Source organism: Macrobrachium rosenbergii, chromosome 12, assembly GCF_040412425.1.
Source record: "Macrobrachium rosenbergii isolate ZJJX-2024 chromosome 12, ASM4041242v1, whole genome shotgun sequence".
Lineage (NCBI taxonomy): Eukaryota > Metazoa > Arthropoda > Malacostraca > Decapoda > Palaemonidae > Macrobrachium > Macrobrachium rosenbergii.
This window is the reverse complement of record NC_089752.1, coordinates 26,704,931-26,725,868: the sequence shown is the minus strand read 5'-3', so window position 1 is coordinate 26,725,868 and position 20,938 is coordinate 26,704,931. Positions and strand designations below refer to the sequence as shown.

Genomic DNA, 20,938 nt, shown 5'->3' with positions numbered 1-20,938 from the left:
ACAAGCTTATATGGCATGGTGTACAACACAAAACGTTTTAACAGTCTTAGTAGGCATGGCGCAAAACGCAAAACGTTTTAACAAACTTAGTAGGTATGGTGTAAAACATAACAAACTTAGTAGGTATGGTATAAAACACAAAATGTTTTAACAAAGTAGGTATGGTGTAAAACACAAAATGTTTTAACAAAGTAGGTATGGTGTAAAACACAAAATGTTTTAACAAAGTAGGTATGGTGTAAAACACATAACGTTTTAACAAACATAGTAGGTATGGTGTAAAACACAAAACATTTTAACAGACTTAGTAGATATGGTGTAAAACACAAAACGTTTTAACAGACTTACTAGTTATGACGCAAAGCACAAAACGTTTTAACATATTTAGTAGCCGTGGCGCAACACACAAAACTGTTAAAATTACAAAGCCGTACTGAAAGCCAAAACGTTTACGCAAGGTAAGAGAGATAAATACATAAAGTAAAAGTCAGATTCCGACACCTCTCCTCACTAATGAAAGTTTATATTATAGTAATGACATCACCAACCTCTACATAGACGTGTGCAGGTCTTGATTACCGTAAAAGGTTAACTTGTCTGTCATGGTCATTTACAGAGGTCCTTCCCTGCTGTACCAAACAAAATGATGGAAAAGGTTTTTAAAACTGTTCGTGTTGCGTTGCGTGGAACACTGAGATAGAGATATAAGTGCTGCGCCTTTATTAACAGATTTCTTGTCTGTCTGTCGTAAAGTTTTTAATCGTATGTGAGTGTTCGCCATGATACCTGCACTGCATTATTTTACTCGGACATGTGTAGTAAAATGAGAGGTTGCCCTAATAAATGTGATTTTATTTTTATAGTTACAGGAAGTAATGTGTGGCTTCCCACTAAGGACGTTAGTTTTAGTTGTTTATGTGGGGAGAACTGGAACAATAGGCTGGTGTCGTATAATTCGGAAGGAAAGAATAGAGTGGGAACGCAACCAAAATTTCTTGAATGTAATACGATGATGGAGACCATTGGTTTCCTGCAAGAATCGACTAGTTAAATATGCAATCAGAAACTGTCTAAAGAGTGATATTATTGTAATTCATCCGGAGAAAACTTTAAATCCAGCAAAGGCAGTTGACAAAACTACGTTGAAATCTTTTCAGTAAGACCTTTCTGTTACATGTTATTCAGGTTGTCTTTGCAATGTTTTAATAGGCATAATGTTTATAATACGTGGGATTTATGGTAGTTAACGATCTTACGTTAATATACGGAACACAGTTTACTCAAATCGCTTACGTTTGTAAGAAATATAAATTTTTCACTTAGATTTCTGTATATTCTAATGATAAAATGTGCTAATTAGATTTCTGTATATTCCAATGATAAAATATGCTAATCTATACACATATTCTAAACATTGAAAAGCTACTTTGCTTCTAAATCATCTCCAGCATCCCTTCTCATTTTCCTTGTCCAAGTAAGCCAAGGTTGTCCAACCCTTCAGGTGCCCACAGAAACCCAGCTGATACTACCACGTACTATTTTCCCGGGGGATATGTGAAGGACATGCCCAAGCAATCTCCATCTCATCATTATCTCGTCTACTTATGGACCATCCTTTGTTTCCCATTTCTTATTCTGTCCTGCCATCTGATTCCCAACACTCTTCTCAAAGCTTTATTCTCAGATCGACAAAACCTTTTTCTCTGTATAAATATTCATATAACGGAGTGATTTTTATTTGGATCTGTTACGCGCACTCCACCACGTATTTATTTATTTATTTATTTTTATTGTTTTCCTTCCCTGGTAATAAGTACTTTCATCCGTGCTAGCTCCCACTTTAATTCCTTCACAGATTTCATCTTCATTTGCTTTAATACGACCTTTCAGTCATCTGTTGTCACAAAGTTATTACAACTACGGTGCAAGAGGGTTTCAAACAGCATCTGTAGTAATTTACTATACCTTTTCGAAATATTAGCGGTTTTCGTCTTATCAAAGATTTAGGTCAGTTACAGTAATACTTTTGAACATATTTCAGCATACAAAATAATATTCAGGCAAAAGCAAACATTGTATGAAGTAAAACTTTAAAAAATGAAGTAAAGAAGAGTACATTTATATTATAATGTAAAAATATGTGCCACTGTGTCTGTAGAGGGCTAAGTACGAGGAAAAATAAAAGCAAACTGTATATACGTTTATCGAATAGAAAAAATATTCTGCCTTTAACATTGAGAGTAAGTTGGATAAAAAAAAGACAGTATTTTGTGCATATCTCTTGATGTCTGTAAACCAAGTATTATGTCTATTTTAAACTTATAAAAAGCATTCGGGCTGAGTGAATTATACTCGTAGAAGCGGTGGGTCTTCCTTAAGATACAATTCGTCTTGTTCGGTACTTGAAATGTTCTCTTTGTGTTGCAGTGTTCACGAACAGGACGCATTTTCTCTTAATGTGTGTTGTTGCGGTTTTTCATTTCTGTACGATATGATTTCTATACAATATGATTTAGGCCCTTCTGTAATACACCAGTCCGTAACGGCTATGCATAACTTAGTAGCTCTGTTTTAATTTTGTTCACTACCTCCAAAAACCTGTATACGTGAAAAATTATGAGGGAATCCGTAAGGTGAAAACAACTTAACTGATGGTCACTTCAACCTCCGGAGCTGGGGATTAGTTCAGTGTCTGATGTTAACATTTCAACTTTTGTTCAATCAAAATACTATTTTTCTCCTAGTTACGTGCATTTACGTCAATTCAATTTGAAACTTCTCATCGATTATGCACTTAGTTAATGCATAAAACATGATGTATACCAGGCTCACACAAACGGAGTTGCAGCCTAAAGGATTCGTGTCCAAACGCCCACCACTTCGCGTATTCTACAAAAGTGAACCTGTCCAAATACGTTTCTTGTGTCTCCCATCCAGTAGGCGCGTCACACATGTACAGTAAGTAAATCTTGCATGAGCAAGAAAGAGTGTCAGTAGCTGGCCCTTATGCCATGAAAAGAAATTCATGTTAGCTCCTTAAACGAAATCTTGCCTACTCCAAGTACTTTTTTTTCATCAGTCAACATTATACATGTAAATAGAACCTCTGTGCATGGAAATAGTTTCCACACATTTCTTGAAATTCTTTTGTAAATAAGCAGTACTGTATATTGATTCGATGGAGCTTGGATGTCTACGTGTTTGTCAATTACTATCCGAGGTAAAAACGTAATGTTTTAATTTAACTGCGGAAATACTCGGAAAGCTTTGTGATGCATATGATTCGTTTCGTAATTACATCTGCATCACTTACATGTTACTGCATTATTTCCCACCGCAGCAGCCACCCCTTTAAAACAATATCAGTGGTAACGCCTAACATGGGGAATTATAGATACCAGTTAACTTAGTCAACCAAATAAAGGAATTGGGAAGTGTTATGAAGAAAACATTATTCTCGTAGAATTAATTTTCCTTCCTTCAGAGAGCATTTATCTAACCCGTTAAACGTTCCCTCTAGTTCTACAGATATTTGATTAACTTCGTATATTAATCATACTTTTTTGTAAATATTTCAGTTATATTCATGAAGCCGTGAGCAGACGAGCAGGGTTTGGTGTTCAACCCCCACCGCTACCCCATTTAGGAACAATTGAAATATTAAAACAGATTGAATAAACTTGTCAGTGCAAACAGAATAAGTAGACGTTTTAAAATAAAACTCCTGTTTCAAACAAATACTTGGAAGCAATTATGTCTAGTACAGGTTCTTTTGAGTTTAAACTTAGTGAAAAGAATAAAAATGGACATATCAAAACTTAGTAAAAAGAATAAAAATGGACAAATCAAAACTTAGTGAAAAGAATAAAAATGGACAAATCAAACAATGGGTACATTGAATGAAGCTGAAAATTAAATGTGTACGGGAATTGCTTATGAAAGTAAGATTATACTTAGCCTAGTACGAAGGTAAAAAAATTAATCTCTAGACCTTGTCTAATACGATCCGTATTGCTATACGAATATAAATTATGGTATGACAATGAAACTACGTCCAGAAGGTTTTGCCCATTCGAGCGTAAAATTTTAAGATCAGGAGTCAGGTACGAGGATAGAGATAGAATTATGCCATAAGTGATATCATGAAAATTCTATATGTAGGTATGATAATGATAGGGAGATGGCTGGACATGTCTTGTACATGATTAATTTATCAGTCAAGGTAAGGCACCTTTACAAACCAATAGACAGTTTCAGCAGACCAAGAAATCTGAACCTTTTTTGTTCGTAGATGACGAAAGATCACATCTAGAGACCATAGTGTATTACAACAAAATCAGATTTAGCACATTTAGTATGCATTATGTCAAACAAGAATCGGTGCACATTATTTTAGCAATGAACTTCTCTGGCTCTTTTTCTTTTCCTTATAGGTTTCCAGATTTTCTCCTGATCTAAGTCCACTAGCATGCACTTCCTTTTTTTCATTTTTGTCTCAGGATATGCCATAGCTTACTTTACAGGAAATTGGGCTTTGTTAGGCGTTATTCATTCAGGGATATTTTCATATAGTATAAGCCTTTTAACATGCATTCTGAATGAAGCACCCCTGAAATGGTTTATACATTGACCCCTCTCCTCTGTTCAGTCTCATGAGATCTGCACAAGCCTAGGGAATGGTCTGCTCCAAAGACCAGCAAGGGTGATATATGGACCACTTATTGACCTAACATTATAGTTCCTACTGCGGTCTAATATTACTCCATTATCAATGTCACATCATCATGCTGCACCAGATTCTGGGGAATCCAATTATATGCCTGGATGCTAAAAAATTTCCCTCCCAGATGTTTCCTTTCATCGAGGGCTGCCTTAGTCAAGACATCAGCCATCTCCACTAAAGTTGTGCATGGTCAAGCAGACTATTATTTTGCACTCATTGATAAGTTTCTTTTTCAGCTGTTGGAAAAGTCAAAGCCACAACGACTGAGCTGGTGTTTCACAAAATACTCTTTGGAGGCACAATACTTCATGAATTCTAGAGTGATGTTTCAAGAGCTGTCCATGACAGCAACATTCCACCTGACATTTGATTCTGTTGAGCACAGTAGACTGCATGAGTTATTTGCGAAGGTCTCTAATACAAAAGTACAGATAATCAATAGAACTTCATTTTCCCACAGAATCCACTGGTTTCTGGGTTTTCCGGGGACGCCCACGCCTCTTTCCTGCATGCGGGGATGTCCGAGGGGGTGCCATACCCTGCGGGAGGTTTTGGGGACCGCCTCCGTCATCCTCCTCCAGGAATGCAGGTTTAAGACATTCTGCTGGAAGCTGAGTCGGGGAGAAGGCGAAGGGTTCGTTGACACGCGAGGTTGTCATCGTGGGTCGGACACCTGCCATCGGCTCATTCAGGTCACTCCGGGGTCACCAGTGTAAGGATGGTATTGAGTGACATACTGGCTGGGTGTTGTCTAGTTTATTGGTGGTTCCTTACTGAAAAACATGTACAGAATCTTTGAAGTTGTTATTGGCTGGTGTGAGCCGCAAAGTAGTTTCTTCACACAGACAGGGTAAATCAAAGATTATGTTTCTGACATCTGTGCTTGTGGACAGACAAACAGATGGCGATTGTGAGAGACATAATAAATGTACAATGATAAAACATATATCAATGAAAAGGCCAGGAAATTCCACATATGGACATATGCATGAGATTTGAGACAGATTAATGAATACAGTGCAGTAGCATGATATATGTGAAATGGTGAGACGTTTGGCATCTTCACAAACAGAAACATACATACAGTTTGATGCAGAAGATTCGGTGGAACATTATGAGTACATGATGCCATGCAAGTAGTGGTGATTGTACATGAATCGAGACAACAATGGTTAGAGAGAAACAGACAGAAATATTGTTTGGTAGAAGTTGCGTTCCTGTGGTCCCCTCCAGTTGACGCATGGGAGGGAGAGAGAGAAAGCGGGATGCTTTGTCTTGTTTTCTCCAATGGATGACACACACACACACACACGTGCGACTGCAATGCGACCCCTTACAGACTTTTTGTTCAATAGGTTACTATGCATAAAGTACCATGGCACTGACCACATTTACCATGATTCTTTCTTTACTTTTCAGTCAAGTTAAACATCTTGTAAAGTCCCCGCTCAACGCGTTCTCTGTAGAGAACATCCCATTTTCTGTGGTGCCTTTTCATCAACCTAAGGTTGATCGGAATATATATATCATCATAATTGTAAACTGTATATATGTTGTCTTTCTAAACAATCATGTTTTATGTAAGTAACGAGTTATTTATGTTATATGTCAGACATTGTTGATCACTGTGTTCTCTGTATGAACCTGTCCTGTTTTTGTAAGGAATTAGTTTGACCTCAGGTCACCTGTAAATCTTTGTACCAGCGGCCTCTGCGAACTACGCAGACGTCTGCATCCCACTTTATAAGCAGCTCGTTTTCATCAATAAACCAGCAGTGGACCCAAACGGCAACTAAGTCTTGGCCCAATGAACCTAATCCACGCTCCTAGCAGACTAACTACGGCGCTCTAACAAAGCGGTTGGACGTTAACTGACCCTCGTTGGCAGGTCGCCAGCATCATTAACGGACCCACATGGCACACTCCCCCAGCGTGTATTGGTGTGAGTGTTCCCACACACTTCAAGTGAGAGCGCGAAAAGAGCATGAACGGAGACATTCCCAACCACGGACAAATTACCATGAACCTCTCGGAGGCAGACACCTCCCTCTCACAACCCCCTCCCGCGTGCACCTCCACACCGGTACTGCCGCCCCATGCGATAACCCCCCTGACGGACCAACCAAAGACAGCCCTTAACATAAGGCTGCCGCCATTCACCAGGGAGAATGCAGCGTCTTGGTTCTACAGGGTCGAGGGGCAATTCAGAATAGCAGGCCTGACTGACGAGGTGTTGAAGGCGGACATCACCATTAATGCCTTCCCAGGGTAGATAGATATATAAGAAGATTGCCCCTTGGTTGATGACGACGTTGGTCCCTGCCACCTTCCAAGAACTGGAATCCACTCTCATCGAGACCTGCTCCCTGCCTGTCTCCGAGAGAGCTGCCCGTGCCCTCGACCTCGCCCTCAACCCCCGGCAGGAGGGAAACCTCTTGGAAGTGTGGCATGCCCTCCAGGACCTCTTCCCCCTCCCCGAGACTGACAGCAACGGCAGGCGCAAGGAAATCAGTCTGTTGAGGGAGATCTTCCTGTGGCAGCTACTGCCAGAGGTCCGTGGGCAGATCACGGACTTGTACACCCTGCCGGTCGAGGACCTAATCAGGTTGGCGCAGCAGCTGATGGACTCCACGAAGCCGGTCAAGTGGGCGACCAAGCCAGCACATTCTGCCAACTGCCTCCTGCCGGAGGACCCCAACACAGAGCCCATCAACTCTGTTGAGCAGAAAAGGTCGTCCCACCAGCAGAAGAGGGAGGGGCTGGGGCTATGCTACTTCCACTGGAGGTTCGGGAGAGCCACCCGGAAGTGCGAAGCCCCCTGTCCTTTCTTCCCTTCAAAAAACGGAGGAGGTGGCGGCCAACCCCACAGGCCGCCGTGGCAGCAACAACAAAAATACCCAGGGGCCCCTTACCATTAGGGTTCTACGTCCACGACGCGATCTCTGGCAGGATGATGTTGGTCAACACTGGAGCCATGCTTTCGGTGTTTCCACCTTCAGGAGAGGACCGCAGATGACTGCTGGACCCGACTGCCTGCCTGACGGCCACAAATGGGTCCCCTATCTTCTCCAAAGGCACCGAGCTCCTGTCGATCTCTATCCTTGGCCAGAGGTACAGCTGGGAGTTCATCATCGCGGACGTCAGGACTCCACTCCTGGGGGCGGATTTCCTCGCCCACTTCAGTCTAGCAGTCGACGTCGGCCGCGAATGCCTGCTGGACACCCAGTCCTGCCAGCCCCTGCCCTTGTCGCCAGGCCCCAGGGAGCCCGCCATCTGTTCCATCACGCCCCACCAGTATGGTTTCCTCCTGAAGGAGTTCCCAGAGGTCTTCAAACCCGAACTCCGCCAGATGCCCGGGACTCCTGCCAAACACGGGATATACCACCATATCAAGACAAAGGGCCCCCGACGCACACAAAGTTCCGACGGCTTCCCCCGCAGCGCCTTCAGGAGGCCAAAAAGGTCTTCGCAGAGATGGAAAGGATAGGCATATGCAAAAAGGCTCCCAGCCCGTGGGCCTCCCCTCTTCACATGGTGCAGAAAGCGGCACCTGGAGGCCCTGGCCTCTTTCCATGGGGCCAGGATATTCTCCAAAATGGACCTAAAAATCTTATTTTCAGGTCCCAGTAGCGCCGGAGGACATCCCCAAACCTGCCATCGTTATGCCCTTCGGGTCCTACGTCTTCGCCATCTCCACCTTCGGCCTGAGGAACGCGGGCGTGACCTCCAGAGATTGATGGGCAGCATCCTGGGGGATCTCATCATCAGGTTTGACAAATGCACCTTCGGCGTTGAGAAGGTGGAGTTCCTGGGCCACGAGACATCCCTGGGAAGCGTCCGCCTGATGTCATCAAAGGTCGAATCCGTCGAGAAGTTCCCCACCCCTACCTCCATCAGGGCCGTACAAGAATTCCCTGGGATGGTCAACTACTACAGAAGATCCATCCCGGGGATTGCTCATACCATGACCCCCATGACAGAGGTCCTGAAGGGACGTCCAAAGACCCTAGTGTGGGACCCCGACCAGCAGAAGGCTTTCCTCCTGACAAAGGCCTCCCTCGCCAAAGCAACATCTTTGGCTCACCAGGGCTCCAGCGCTCCCCTCCAGCTGACGACGGATGCCAGCAACATCGCCTGCAGAGCAGTCCTGGAACAGGTCATCAGAGGGACCCCTCAGCCCATCGCCTTCTCCAGTAGGAGGCTAAACCCCGCCGATTCCCACTATAGCACCTTCAACCAAGAACTCGCAGCATACCAGGCGGTACAGCACTTCAAGTTCCTCCTGGAGGGGACACCCTTCACAATTTGGACCGACTACCAGCCGCTGGTCCACGCCTTCATGAAGCTGGGCGACGCATGGTCCTCTGGGCAGCAGCAGCACCTCACAGCCATCGCAGAGTTCACCTGCACCATCAAATACCTCCCCGGCAGGAAGAACCCGGTAGCCGACACCGTCTCGAGGATCGAGCTCGATTCCATACAGCTCAGGATCGATTACGAGGACCTCGCCCACTAACAAGCTGCTGACCCTGAGACCCCAGCCTACCGTACAGCCATCATGTCGCTGAAGTGGAAGGATGTGCCCTTCGGCACAGGAGGATCAACATTGCTGAGCGATGTCAGTACCGGACACCCCCGCCCCCTGGTACCCGCCTCCAGACATCGGCTGGTTTTCAACATCATCCACAGCCTATCCCACCCCTCCGGAAGGACAACAGCCAGACTACTGACGGAGAAGTTCGTCTGGCACAGCATACAGAAAGACGCGACGTCCTGGGCAAGACAGTGTATGTAGTGTCAGACAAGCAAAGTGGGACGGCACACTGAATCGGGGGTGGCCGAATTTCCCCAGCCAAAGAGACGCTTTGGGCACATCCACGTCGACATAGTAGGACCTCTTCCCCCATCGGGAGCCAGATATCTTCTGACAGTCGTCGATCACTCCGCCAGGTGGCCTAAAGCTACGCCCATGAAAGAAGCCACTTCCAGTGCATGTGCGGAAGCCCTCCTCTCCAGCTGGATCAGCCGGTTCGGTGTCCCAGACGACATAACGACAGACAGGGGACCCGCTTTCCTGTCCGAGCTGTGGACCTCCCTGGCACGTCTAATGGGGACCACTCACCATAGCACCAACGCCTATAACCCCCACAGCCAACGGAGTGGTGGAAAGGTTTCACAGGTCTCTGAAGGCATCCCTCATGGCTCGTTGCTCCTCTGAAAACTGGAAGTACCAGCTGCCCTGGGCCTTCCTCGGGTTGAGGACTGCCCTCAGAGCCAACGGCGACCCCTCGTCAGCGGAAAAGTCTATGGGGAGACTCTGGTAGTCCCGGGGAACTCATCGTAGAGGACAGGGATGACATAGGAACGCAGAGGCTCCGAGACAGGGTTGGAAAGTTCGCCCCCTGCCAAAAGACATTCACCGACAGGACATCCCCCTTCATGCCCCCCTTGCTGTCCTCTGCCACCCACGTTTTCGTCAGGGACGACACCGTACGCCCACCCTTGACTAGGTCCTACAGGGAAATTCCTGGTGCTGGAAAGGAACAAGAAGGCATTCCAAATATCCATCCATGGGCGGGAAGACTGGGTGTCAGTAGATCGTCTAAAACCCGCATTCCTGGAGGGTTAGCAAGGAAGGCGGACCCCAAGATCTCCTGCGGGATGCGGCAGCCCCTCAAACAACCCCGGTCACAGGAAGGAGGCGAGGGCGTCCCCGAAAAACCCAGAGACCTGATGGAAAGGCATCCCAACAAACCACTGCAGAGGACACGGGAGGGAAGGTGACCGCCCTCTCCAGTTGACATCGAGAAAGAGAGGCCCCCTTCGTCGCCCCAGCAAACACCTGGTTTAATCAGACGTTGCCTCCGTTTTGGGGGAGGGGGCGGTTATTGTAAAGTCCCCTCTCAATCCATTCTGTGTAGAGAACATCCCGTTTTCTGTGGTGCCTTTTCATTGACCTAATGTTGATCGGAATATATATTTATCATCATAATTGTAAACTGTATATATGTTGTCTTTCTAAACAATCACGTTTTATGTACAAGTAACGAGTTATTTATGTTATATGTCAGACATTGTTGATCACTATGTCCTCTGTATGAACCTGTCCTGTTTTTGTAAGGAATTAGTTTGACCTCAGGTCACCTGTAAATCTTTGTACCAGCGGTCTCTGCGAACTACGCAGACGTCCGCATCCCATTTTATAAGCAGCTCCTTTTCATCAATAAACCAGCAGTGCTTGTCTTCCTGCTCATTATTTCGCACCTCTCTCACAATCTCACCAACAAGGATCTCAGTGTTTACTAGCAATCCTAAATGATTCATTAATGTGTTACTCTGAATAAAATGAGCTTAAGTAATTTAGTTTATTATGGAGAATTCACGAGTTCAGTACATATTGGAAATTGTGCTTATCAACATGCTTTGGTTCCAGAAACCAGGTCATTATCTTAGGGGAAAATTTGCATTTTTCAGCAGTTATGGTAGCCTATGGCAGTTAACAACTTTAGATTGCTGTACTAAATTAATTTTATTTTTTATGAAGTGGACTTCTTTTTTTTAAGACTTTTTACACTCTGCAAGTTGGTCAAGATATTTCCAACTTTGTTACTTCAATAGAGTCCTTGCCATCCGTGGGAAGATTAACCAACCATATCTCTATCAAATCTTGTGAATGCTTTATTGTCCTTTCAAGATTCACAAACATTATACTGTACAGTAATACTACTCTATGGCCTTAATATATATACTCTTCTTCATTTTTTCCTTCATTCGGTATTTTTCAGTGGTAGCAAATAAGGAAGAGACTGTAGTGTACTGAGCTCTCAGGCTTTGTGAACAGCACTCTTAGCCCCCAGTTCAGGGCATTTGTCAAGAACACAGTAGCATTTACATAATTTGACTGCCTTCAGTAACATGATGGGACATAATTTATTCCTGTATGAACTGCTTATTCCTGTATGAACTGCAAGCTTGAGTTGCTGACAGACGAAGCATTCAGATGCATTGTTTACATGTATATTTCCAATTCAAAATGTACTTGTTACATTTCCAAAAAAGTGATGCACTTACGATTCCCAAGTAAACATTGATTTTTAATTCATCAAAATTTTTAGAAAATGTAGGTGGTATAAAAGAATGTAAAGAGTTACTGTATACTGAAATACTCCTACCTCTTCAGCTGGATGGAATTACTTTTTCTTCAATATTTAGCGATGTATGCTAACTGGACAGAGAAAAAACAACATAACACTCACACTCATTTTCAAACTTTATTGCTCAATCATTGTTGAACCTCCTGTACCGTACAATCTCTGTAAAATCAGCCACTAGATTGATTGTTACTGAAGAGTCATCAGGAGTGAGGTCTTCCTCTCCTTCCCCCCCCCCCCCCAACACTTCTAGATTATATACTTTTTGCCAACCCATTGTTGTTAAAATTTTCCACTAGACCAGACCATCTCAGATTACTTTATCCATCCTTTTGCTAATGCTAACCTTTTTACCAGTACATTTCTCTCCGTGTGAGTATCTTTCTTCACTATACATATGTTATGCAAACAATTCATCCCACGTTTCAACTTTTCACATGCAGTCAACATCCAAGCTTCACTTTCCAAAGTATTACTATTATTATTATTATTTTTTTTTTTATCTATCACAGTCATCCTATTTGACTGGGTGGTTTTTATAGTGTCGGGGTTCCGGGTTGCATCCTGCCTCCTTAGGAGTCCATCACTTTTCTCACTATGTGCGTTGTTTCTAATAGCACTCTCTTCTGCACGAGTCCTGGAGGTACTCTGGCTTCTAGTTTTTCCAAGTTCTTTTTCAGGGATCTTGGGATTGTGCCTAGTGTTCCTATGATTATGGGTATCTTTCTTATTTCTATTTTCAGGCCTTGATACTTATCAGTTCTTTCTCATCTACTCTGGTGTCCCATGGTATTGTGACATCAATGAGTGATACTTTCTTCTTGACTTTGTCAATCAGTGTCAAGTCTGGTCTGTTGGCTCTTATCACCCTATCTGTTCTGATACCATAGTCCCAGAGGCTCTTTGTCTGATCGTTTTCTATCACTCCCTCAGGTTGATGTTTGTACCACTTTTTACTGCAACCTAGCTGGTGTTTCTTGTACAGGCTTCAGTGGAGAGTTTTTGCTACTGAATCATGCCTCTTTTTGTACTGGTTCTGTGCAAGCACTGGACATTCGCTTGCTATGTGGTTTATGGTCTCATCTTTCATATTGCACTTCCTGCATATGGGTGAAATGTTATTTCCATCTATTGTTCTTTGGACATATCTTGATCATAGGGCCTGATCTTGTGATGCTGTTAGCATTCCTTCTGTTTCTTTCTTGAGTTCTCCCCTCTGTAGCCATTGCCATGTTTAATTGCTGTCCAGTTCTTTAGTCTGTCTCATGTACTGTCCATGCATTGGTTTGCTGTGCCATTCCTTTGTTCTGTTTTTCATTCTCCTGTCTGTATATTTCTCGGTCTTCATCTACTTTGATCAGTCTTTCTTCCCATGCACTCCTTAGCCACTCGTCTTCACTGGTTTTCAGAAATTGCCCCAGTCCTCTATGCTTAGTAGACCTCTCCCTCCTTCCTTTCGTGTTATATATAGTCTGTCTGTATTTGCTCTTGGGTGTAGTGCTTTGTGTATTGTCATGTGTTTCCTAGGAAACACGATTATTATTATTATTATTATTATTATTATTATTATTATTATTATTATTATTATTATTATAATATTTAGTAGTGTAACAAGACCACAGAAGTACTTTGCTGCTAAAGTCATAGGAATGCTCTACATGATTTATTCATGGGTGAAAATTGAAAGTGGAACACATTCAAGTTAAAGAAGTTGAACAGCTGAGTGAGAAGAGACCAAGGAAAGGATGAAAAGCAAAGCAAAAGCAGAAAGTAATGAGGCTAAGATTGAAGACTTGGTTACAATTAAATTGTTTTATAAAACTGAGAACTGTTACCTTCACTGAGGTCCCTACCCTCTGTCAAATAAGATACAAAGCTGTTTATGCTAAAGAAAGAAAACTGGCTGGCATAGTAAGGAAATGTTTGACACTCTCATGGAGTTGCAAGTGGTTTTTTCTTACAAATTTTTTGTTATTTGCTTCTTTAATACTGAAGTGACCAGTCTAATACAACAATGGTACATGTTCTTCATTTCTACTGCTATGCCCAAGCTAGGGTTGCTTTGGCGCACCTTCTCCAACTATTCTGTTGAAAGCTTCTTCCTGTGCTAAACACTTCTCAGAATCTTCTGTCACTTTATCACCCCATCTATTCCTTTACCTTCCTCTCAATCTTCTACCTCTTATGGGTTCAACCGAAGCCCCCTTCCACCTTCCTCCTCACTCACCAGTAGTTTAAGAAATAGAAAGTTACATTCACCAATACATATAATTAATATAAATTGGTAATATGGTACAATCTATTTGAGATTGTAATTCCTCTTTTGAAATTATCTCAAAACCTTATTTCCTTGACACTGAAATATGAAGGAAGAATTCTATACTTTTCACCCTGCTGTCCCTAAGCTAAAAGGTTGGTTGCCTTAATGCATCTTCTCCAACTATTTCTATCAGAATTCTGTAATTGCATCCAGCATGGTTTCAAGATTTGGCTAAGGTTCTCTTATGACCATATGCCCTTGCAGTTGTCAACCACAGTTATCGGCAGTTGACCTAACCTTTGACTCAAAAAAGTCTATCTGAAAGACAGCTTTTGTCCTCTTAGCTTCATTTTACAACAAGCAAAACTACAGTAGTGGTATTCTTAAGCCCCATCTGTAAGTGTGAAACAGACCCATGTTAAAAAAAAGGATACACACATATTACTGAAATAGACCTATGTCAGAAAAGGATACCCAGGCTTGTAAAATGGGTGTCATCATAGTGGTTGGTGTATTATATATGGAAGAGGTTTATGATAAATAGGATATTGAGAATGCTGTATACTAGTACTGTATGTTATAGGAATAGGCCTGTAAGAAAGAGGGTACATGGAATTGTAAAAATCACATTCTATGGCTGTAATATACTAGAAATAGCCATATGACAAAGGGAATATTTAGACGTGTAAAAAGCATGATACAGTATTAAGATGCTATATTATATCAATTTTCCCATTACCTCATCATGTAATATCATAATTTATGTAATCCCCACATAAGTAATATATGTAAAGCCCACATAAGTTCAGCAAACATATATTTTCTAGCATTGAGTACCCGTAGGTGGTACTTGAACCATTTATAAATAAAGTAGGTGACCTTAAAAAATTTAAAAATGAGCCGTCTGCAGCAGTATTTATCCTTTGAAACTAAAATTAGATTATAATTAACACTTTTTGTCATTTCTGCCTACATTCTGTATATATTTGTAAAACTTTTTCCACTTCAACTCAAGTCTAACATGGTACCCTAGACAATATAGACTTAGCCTAGGCTATTATGTCACACAGTACATGCCAACCCATACCATTCTGAAGTGTAATTCATATTTTGGCCTATATTCATCAGATTAGTTTATCTTACATTTGCACTAATTAAATTTGTTCTTCATTTATTTATAGTAATTAATTTTATTTACTTTTATGAATGATTTACAGCATATACAAATAAGAAGTAGACAGTTAAAATTTACCATAGATAATGTAGATAATGATAAAATTCTTACAGATACAGTACTTCCACTATTACACAGCTGTCTGTAAAAATAAAAAATTAATATTGTACTGCTTTCTATTGAAGGTCCAAAATTACCAATGATAACATGGGTAACAAAATGAGTAGTATAGTAAAGTTCTCAGTTTTTAGATGTTACCTTTGTTTTTATTAAAAATAATCTCAAATACAAAAACGAAAGTCAACAAATACATTCTTATACAGTAAACACTTGGCATTATCATACAAGTTGCAGTACAGTTACTGCTCTGCAGTGGTGAGTGTACAAAGAAAAATAGTTGAAAATTTATGCAAATTACCATTTGTTAATATGAGTAACAAATTGAGTTGCATAGGATAACCCTCAAATTTTGAGGGTAAACAATACATAAAATGTGGAATTCATAAGAGTTGCTTGGTGCCTACCACCACTACCAATACTGTAGTACTAACACCATCTCCGCTGATATGTGACAACCACAGAACAATGACATTGAGATACCTACTTCATTCTTTGATTATTGTAAAATATCTTTAATAGGCTTCAAATTATAGTACAGTACATTATCAGTAGTATTGTAGAAGGTATGGGCAAGGGAAATGAAGATTTTTACATGATTGCAAGGGAAATGAAGATTTTTATATGATTACATAAGTTTAAGTAGTTACGTGTGCAGTGGACAGTGTAATGATTTCACAAACTGGATAAGAATATTGCAGTAAAATATTGTTTATAGACTTACACTTACAGTATCAGTAATCAGTGGAGAGAGAGAGAGAGAGAGAGAGAGAGAGAGAGAGAGAGAGAGAGAGAGAGAGAGAGAGAGAGAGAGAGAGTGTGTGTGTGTGTGTGTGTGTGTGTGTGTGTGTGTGTGTGTGTGTGTGTGTGTGTGTGTGTGTGTGTGTGTGTGTATTGTTTATAGACTTACACTTACAGTATCAGTAATCAGTGGAGAGAGTGTGTGTGTGTGTGTGTGTGTGTAGGCAAGGCAACAGCAACAGCACCCTGCTCTCCCACCCAGAATAAATCCTGCTAAGGCCTTACTCACATAAACGTATCCATAAAGATTTCAGTTAAAATGTTTCTTAAATTGTTTTGTTTGGTTGACTTGTTTAATCCCCTCTTATAAACAAAAGTTTTTTGGAGATACTTAAGTGTGGTAGCTTCACGCTCAGTACAAAATCAGCAGACAAACACTTAGTATATATGGTGGTTTTTTTTTCAGGTGACTGAAAAAGCAGTCTATGACCCAAAAAGTAGGCACCAGATGAGAGAGCAAATGAAAATATGTACCCTTTTGTCCTTGTACTCAAGATTGTCCCTATTTTTACTTTTAATCTCACATTTCCCCCTTCTAATTGTGAGACAATGACAATACGGTGTGAGTACATATGGTGGTGAAGACAAGCCTGTTCATAGTAGGCAATAAACTACCCTAAATTAAAATCCTAGTTCTCACATATTCGTGGGATATTTATCTACAGCACCATATTCTTGTATTGTTAACTTGATAACAAAATTTATTTACTAAAATTTTACTTACACTTTGGTAATAGAAATATATACTGTAATCCTCTAAATAAGATTTGTATAGGAGAAATGCCTTTTAGGATAGCTGTCAGAACCTGAAATCTTTGTAAGTCAAAAGGTCACTAGTACATGCATACAGTGTCTGTACTGTTAGAGGATGGGTTTAAAAATATAACCTTTGTGTGATGTAAGCATAAATTGCTATTATGAAACATTTTACCCAGGCTGCTGAGTTAACATTCTTAACTTTCATAAGGCTGGCCCAAAAGGGTTATACATATACATAAAAATCACATTTGTCAGTACTGTATACATGTTCAGAAACATATCCACAAATGCTGCAAATCTCTCTTCACAAATGTTCTTTCTTTTACCATTCTTCTGTTGTAAAATGACAACCTGCCAATACTTACAAATCATGGTGAGTAATGCAATTATATTCTGTTGTACTGCAAATATAATAAAATCAATGACAAAAAATTTTTATACTTTACTGTTTTACCATAAAATAATAGTTTCACTGTAAGACTGCAGATATTGGCGTAGAGTATTAAATAGAATATTCCAAAGGTTACTGATGATTTTTTTTAAATAAAAAATTCTCTGCCAAATTTCACTAATATTATTGTTAGAAAACAATACAGTGCAGGAAAAAGATACTGATATAATCAAATGTCATATAAAGATGCAAAAAGTCAAAATTAATGAAAAGCAGAAACATGAGTCATAACCTGCTGATAGTTACCCAAGTTGAAAAACATGGGTAATGCAGAGCAGAAACATAATACTGTGTGAAATTGTTTTCAACTTGTTGAAAGCAGTTTTATACAGTATAACAGTATAACAGAAGATCTAGCCTATTTTACAAACATGCAATTGAGAGATTTTTACAAGTATCTTACATGCCACACCATATGTATTGTTAGTTTCAAGTTACCTGTTATTTGAGATAGATTGTCTTTTGTTTTATATTGTACCATATCAAGTACTTTTGCCTTTATAAGGAAATTCTCTGAGTATCCAAACCACCAAATTTTAGCCATTCAGATGGTAATGGACTGATTTCTACCATGAAGCCAGCTGGGGCTATAGTAAGTGCATGAATATGAGGCCAGCTGTGCAGATCCAACTTCTGAGAAACTTGGTGGCTGTTGAGAAACTTGGTGGCTGATCAACAGCCAAGACTCACCACTTTTTCATTTAGAAAATTGCTGCTCATTTTTTGTGAACTCTAATAATCCTGTTTTGCTTTCTGCCCCGGGAAAGTACAAGTCTGCCAACTATCATCTCAAATGAGAATATGGTATACTGAATACTTTTTCAAGACACCTATATAGAACTATTTAAGCTGTTAAAATCTAGTATTAAAACTACTTAATATAAAAAAATATTTGTTTAGACAGTACAACACAAAGCTGAACAAGTAACCATAATCTTTAATTATATCTGTTGCTTTAAAACAAATGCAATAATGCTTAAAACCTAAAAAATTATTCTCTAATATACTATAAAAAATAGGCATCATCAAGACCTGAACTATTATCTGAATCATTGTCACTTTCATCCACATAAGGAGTTTCACTTCTCTCTAATATGTCTTGAGCACTTGCAATATTAGGATCAAACTCATTTCCACCACATTCACTAGCTAAATCTGTATCACTGGAGTCTTCTGTGTCAATTAGTTTATGTTTGCAATCATTATTTCTGGCATGCGCTTGTGATGCAGTGTCTATTCCACTAAAATTATCACTTTCTAAAATGTTTCTTTCGCTATGCAGTGTTTTACCAACTCCTTTGTGACACTTTGTTTCTTGTGAAGCTTGATCCACAATTTCCAAAAGTTTTGCCACAGAAGGAGCATCTGAATTTTTGGATGCTGACCTAATTTCTGGTCCCCATAGAAGTGTCTGGTCCAACCAACTTCCACCATGTATCCAGGTCACAAGAGACGGCATTTCACTAACTAGATTAAATCTTCTCACATTACCAATCTGAAAGAAAAGCTGTATTAGTGCTAATGAACACAATTAAATAATACAAATCCCAATTAAAGATATTATAAGGACTTCTCTACATACATAAAAGTAAGGTTTCTAAACTCCTTACGTTTGCTGAAAATTTTCTGTTGGCTGAAAGAACCTTTCAGATACCTGACAAAAAAACCTCAAACCCCAGTTACATTGCTATAAAACAAGTAAAAAATGGCCAAAGTTTCTTTGACACAATCAAGTTTTCTGTACAGTGTGTAATGCTCTATGAAACTCTCAGTCATGGCCCATGAAACTTTCAGCCACAGCCCAGTGGTGGCATGTGTTCAGAAGCATGATCATGGCTAACTTAACCATAAAATAAACCTACTGAGGCTAGAGGGCTGCAATTTGGTATGTTTGATGATTGGAGGGTGGATGATCAACATACCAATCTACAGCCATATAGCCTTAGTAGTTTTTAAGATCTAACAGCAGAATCTGAATGCATGCCATAGCTTAGTAGTCTAATCCAAAATCCCCAACTGCAAAAATATTAAGAAGCTAAAACTTTTTAAAGGGGCTTTAGACTAAGCACTTAGCTTTTATATAAGTAACTTACCAAGTAACTACATAGCTATTATGTTTCATTTATCGGCAGCTTAAATTTGAAAATTCACGGTAGAGTTCCAATATTTTGGTATAGGTAACTTGCCCCGCCCACTTTCAGGGAAGGATAGGTACAACACTACTAACGAGCCCAATTCGTTTCTGCTGGTTAACAGCTTAACACGGTTGTTAACTTCAGCTTTCTTTTGACTTAGTATAATTCGCTGGATGATTTTCATCGTTGTTTGGTGAAGTATTCTGCGTCTTGGTAGCAAATGCGCTAATTGCATTAGCTTATTTAACTTGGACTTTTGTTTTCCAGGATATGTCTGACTCTAGTTCTGCTAGTAGTAGGTTTTGCAGCAAAGTCTGTAATACCAGACTAACTTATATCAATTATGACTCTCATACCATTTATTGTCAATGTACAGGACAAACTTGCTCTTCAGTCTTGACTTACAAAGAATGGGATCAGGGGAAATGGAAGACTTTAATTAGTTACTTACATAAACTAGAGAGTAACAGACATAGGAGAGCGGCAGCTAAGACCGAAGCTAAGAATTCAGTTAGTCCAACCCCTATATCTGCATTTTCCCCTATCACCAGTCCTCTAACTTTACCTGTGACTCCTTTATCCAACTTCCAAACTTCCGAACCCAATGCCATCGCCAGTCTGGAAGCCAGAATGGACCAGAAATTTGGTCTCCTAGTGAACACTGTAGCTCAAATGGGGCTTCAGTGAGGGGCCTTATGGATAAGGTTAGTGCCAGTGATGTCGGTGCAAGTGTTGTGTCAGTGGAGGAAGTGGATACTCGTCCCACGATGCTCCTAGACAAAGGTCCCTGTCAAACTCCCCTAAACCTGGGATGAGGCAAACCGTAAGTCCCAGGGAGGTTGGTGGGGTTTGCCCACGAGTAGTTGGCCCCTCAACCGATGTTCGGAATTCCCAGGACTTGACGGACAGCCACTGAAAAGGTGTCCATATTGGTGTTCATGCACTTTCATCGAGTGATGCGGATTCAGAATCCAACGAATCCAAGTGCAAAGTGAGGAAGTGCAGCTGGCACTTCAAAAGTGCATCCAGGCCATTGAAAAGGCTGATATCCGCAGCTGAGTCTGAATTTCCAATCCCATGCAAGCGAAACAGAGATCGGGATCTGAGTCCCAAACCTTCATGTAGTTTTTGGGATGATCCATCTAACGTGTCGCCCGTAGTGTCTGTGTCAGGGCATCAGTTTCTGTTGCCCAAGCGGACCTCTAAGAAACACGGAGATCGTACTTTTGGATCCAAGGGCTCCGGGCATCCAAGGGGATCCAGTTTAGTGGGATCTGGTGGATCCACGTACCTACAGTAAACCCCCCGTATTTGCATTCTCAAGATTCGTGGGCTCACGTATTCACGGATTTCTCTGTGGAACGTAT

General features: G+C 40.9%; 1 protein-coding gene across 3 annotated transcripts in view; it reads right to left on the bottom strand.

The window, feature by feature from the left end:
- Positions 1-15,552: 15,552 nt before the first annotated feature.
- Positions 15,553-20,938, bottom strand: part of LOC136844450 (uncharacterized) — a 71,199-nt gene continuing 65,813 nt past the window's right edge. For all 3 annotated transcript variants that reach the window (XM_067113699.1, XM_067113698.1, XM_067113700.1), the window contains exon 10: positions 15,553-18,931. In XM_067113699.1, the coding sequence (XP_066969800.1) occupies positions 18,443-18,931 (489 nt within the window). In that variant the 3' untranslated portion in view covers positions 15,553-18,442. The remainder of the gene's footprint in view (positions 18,932-20,938) is intronic.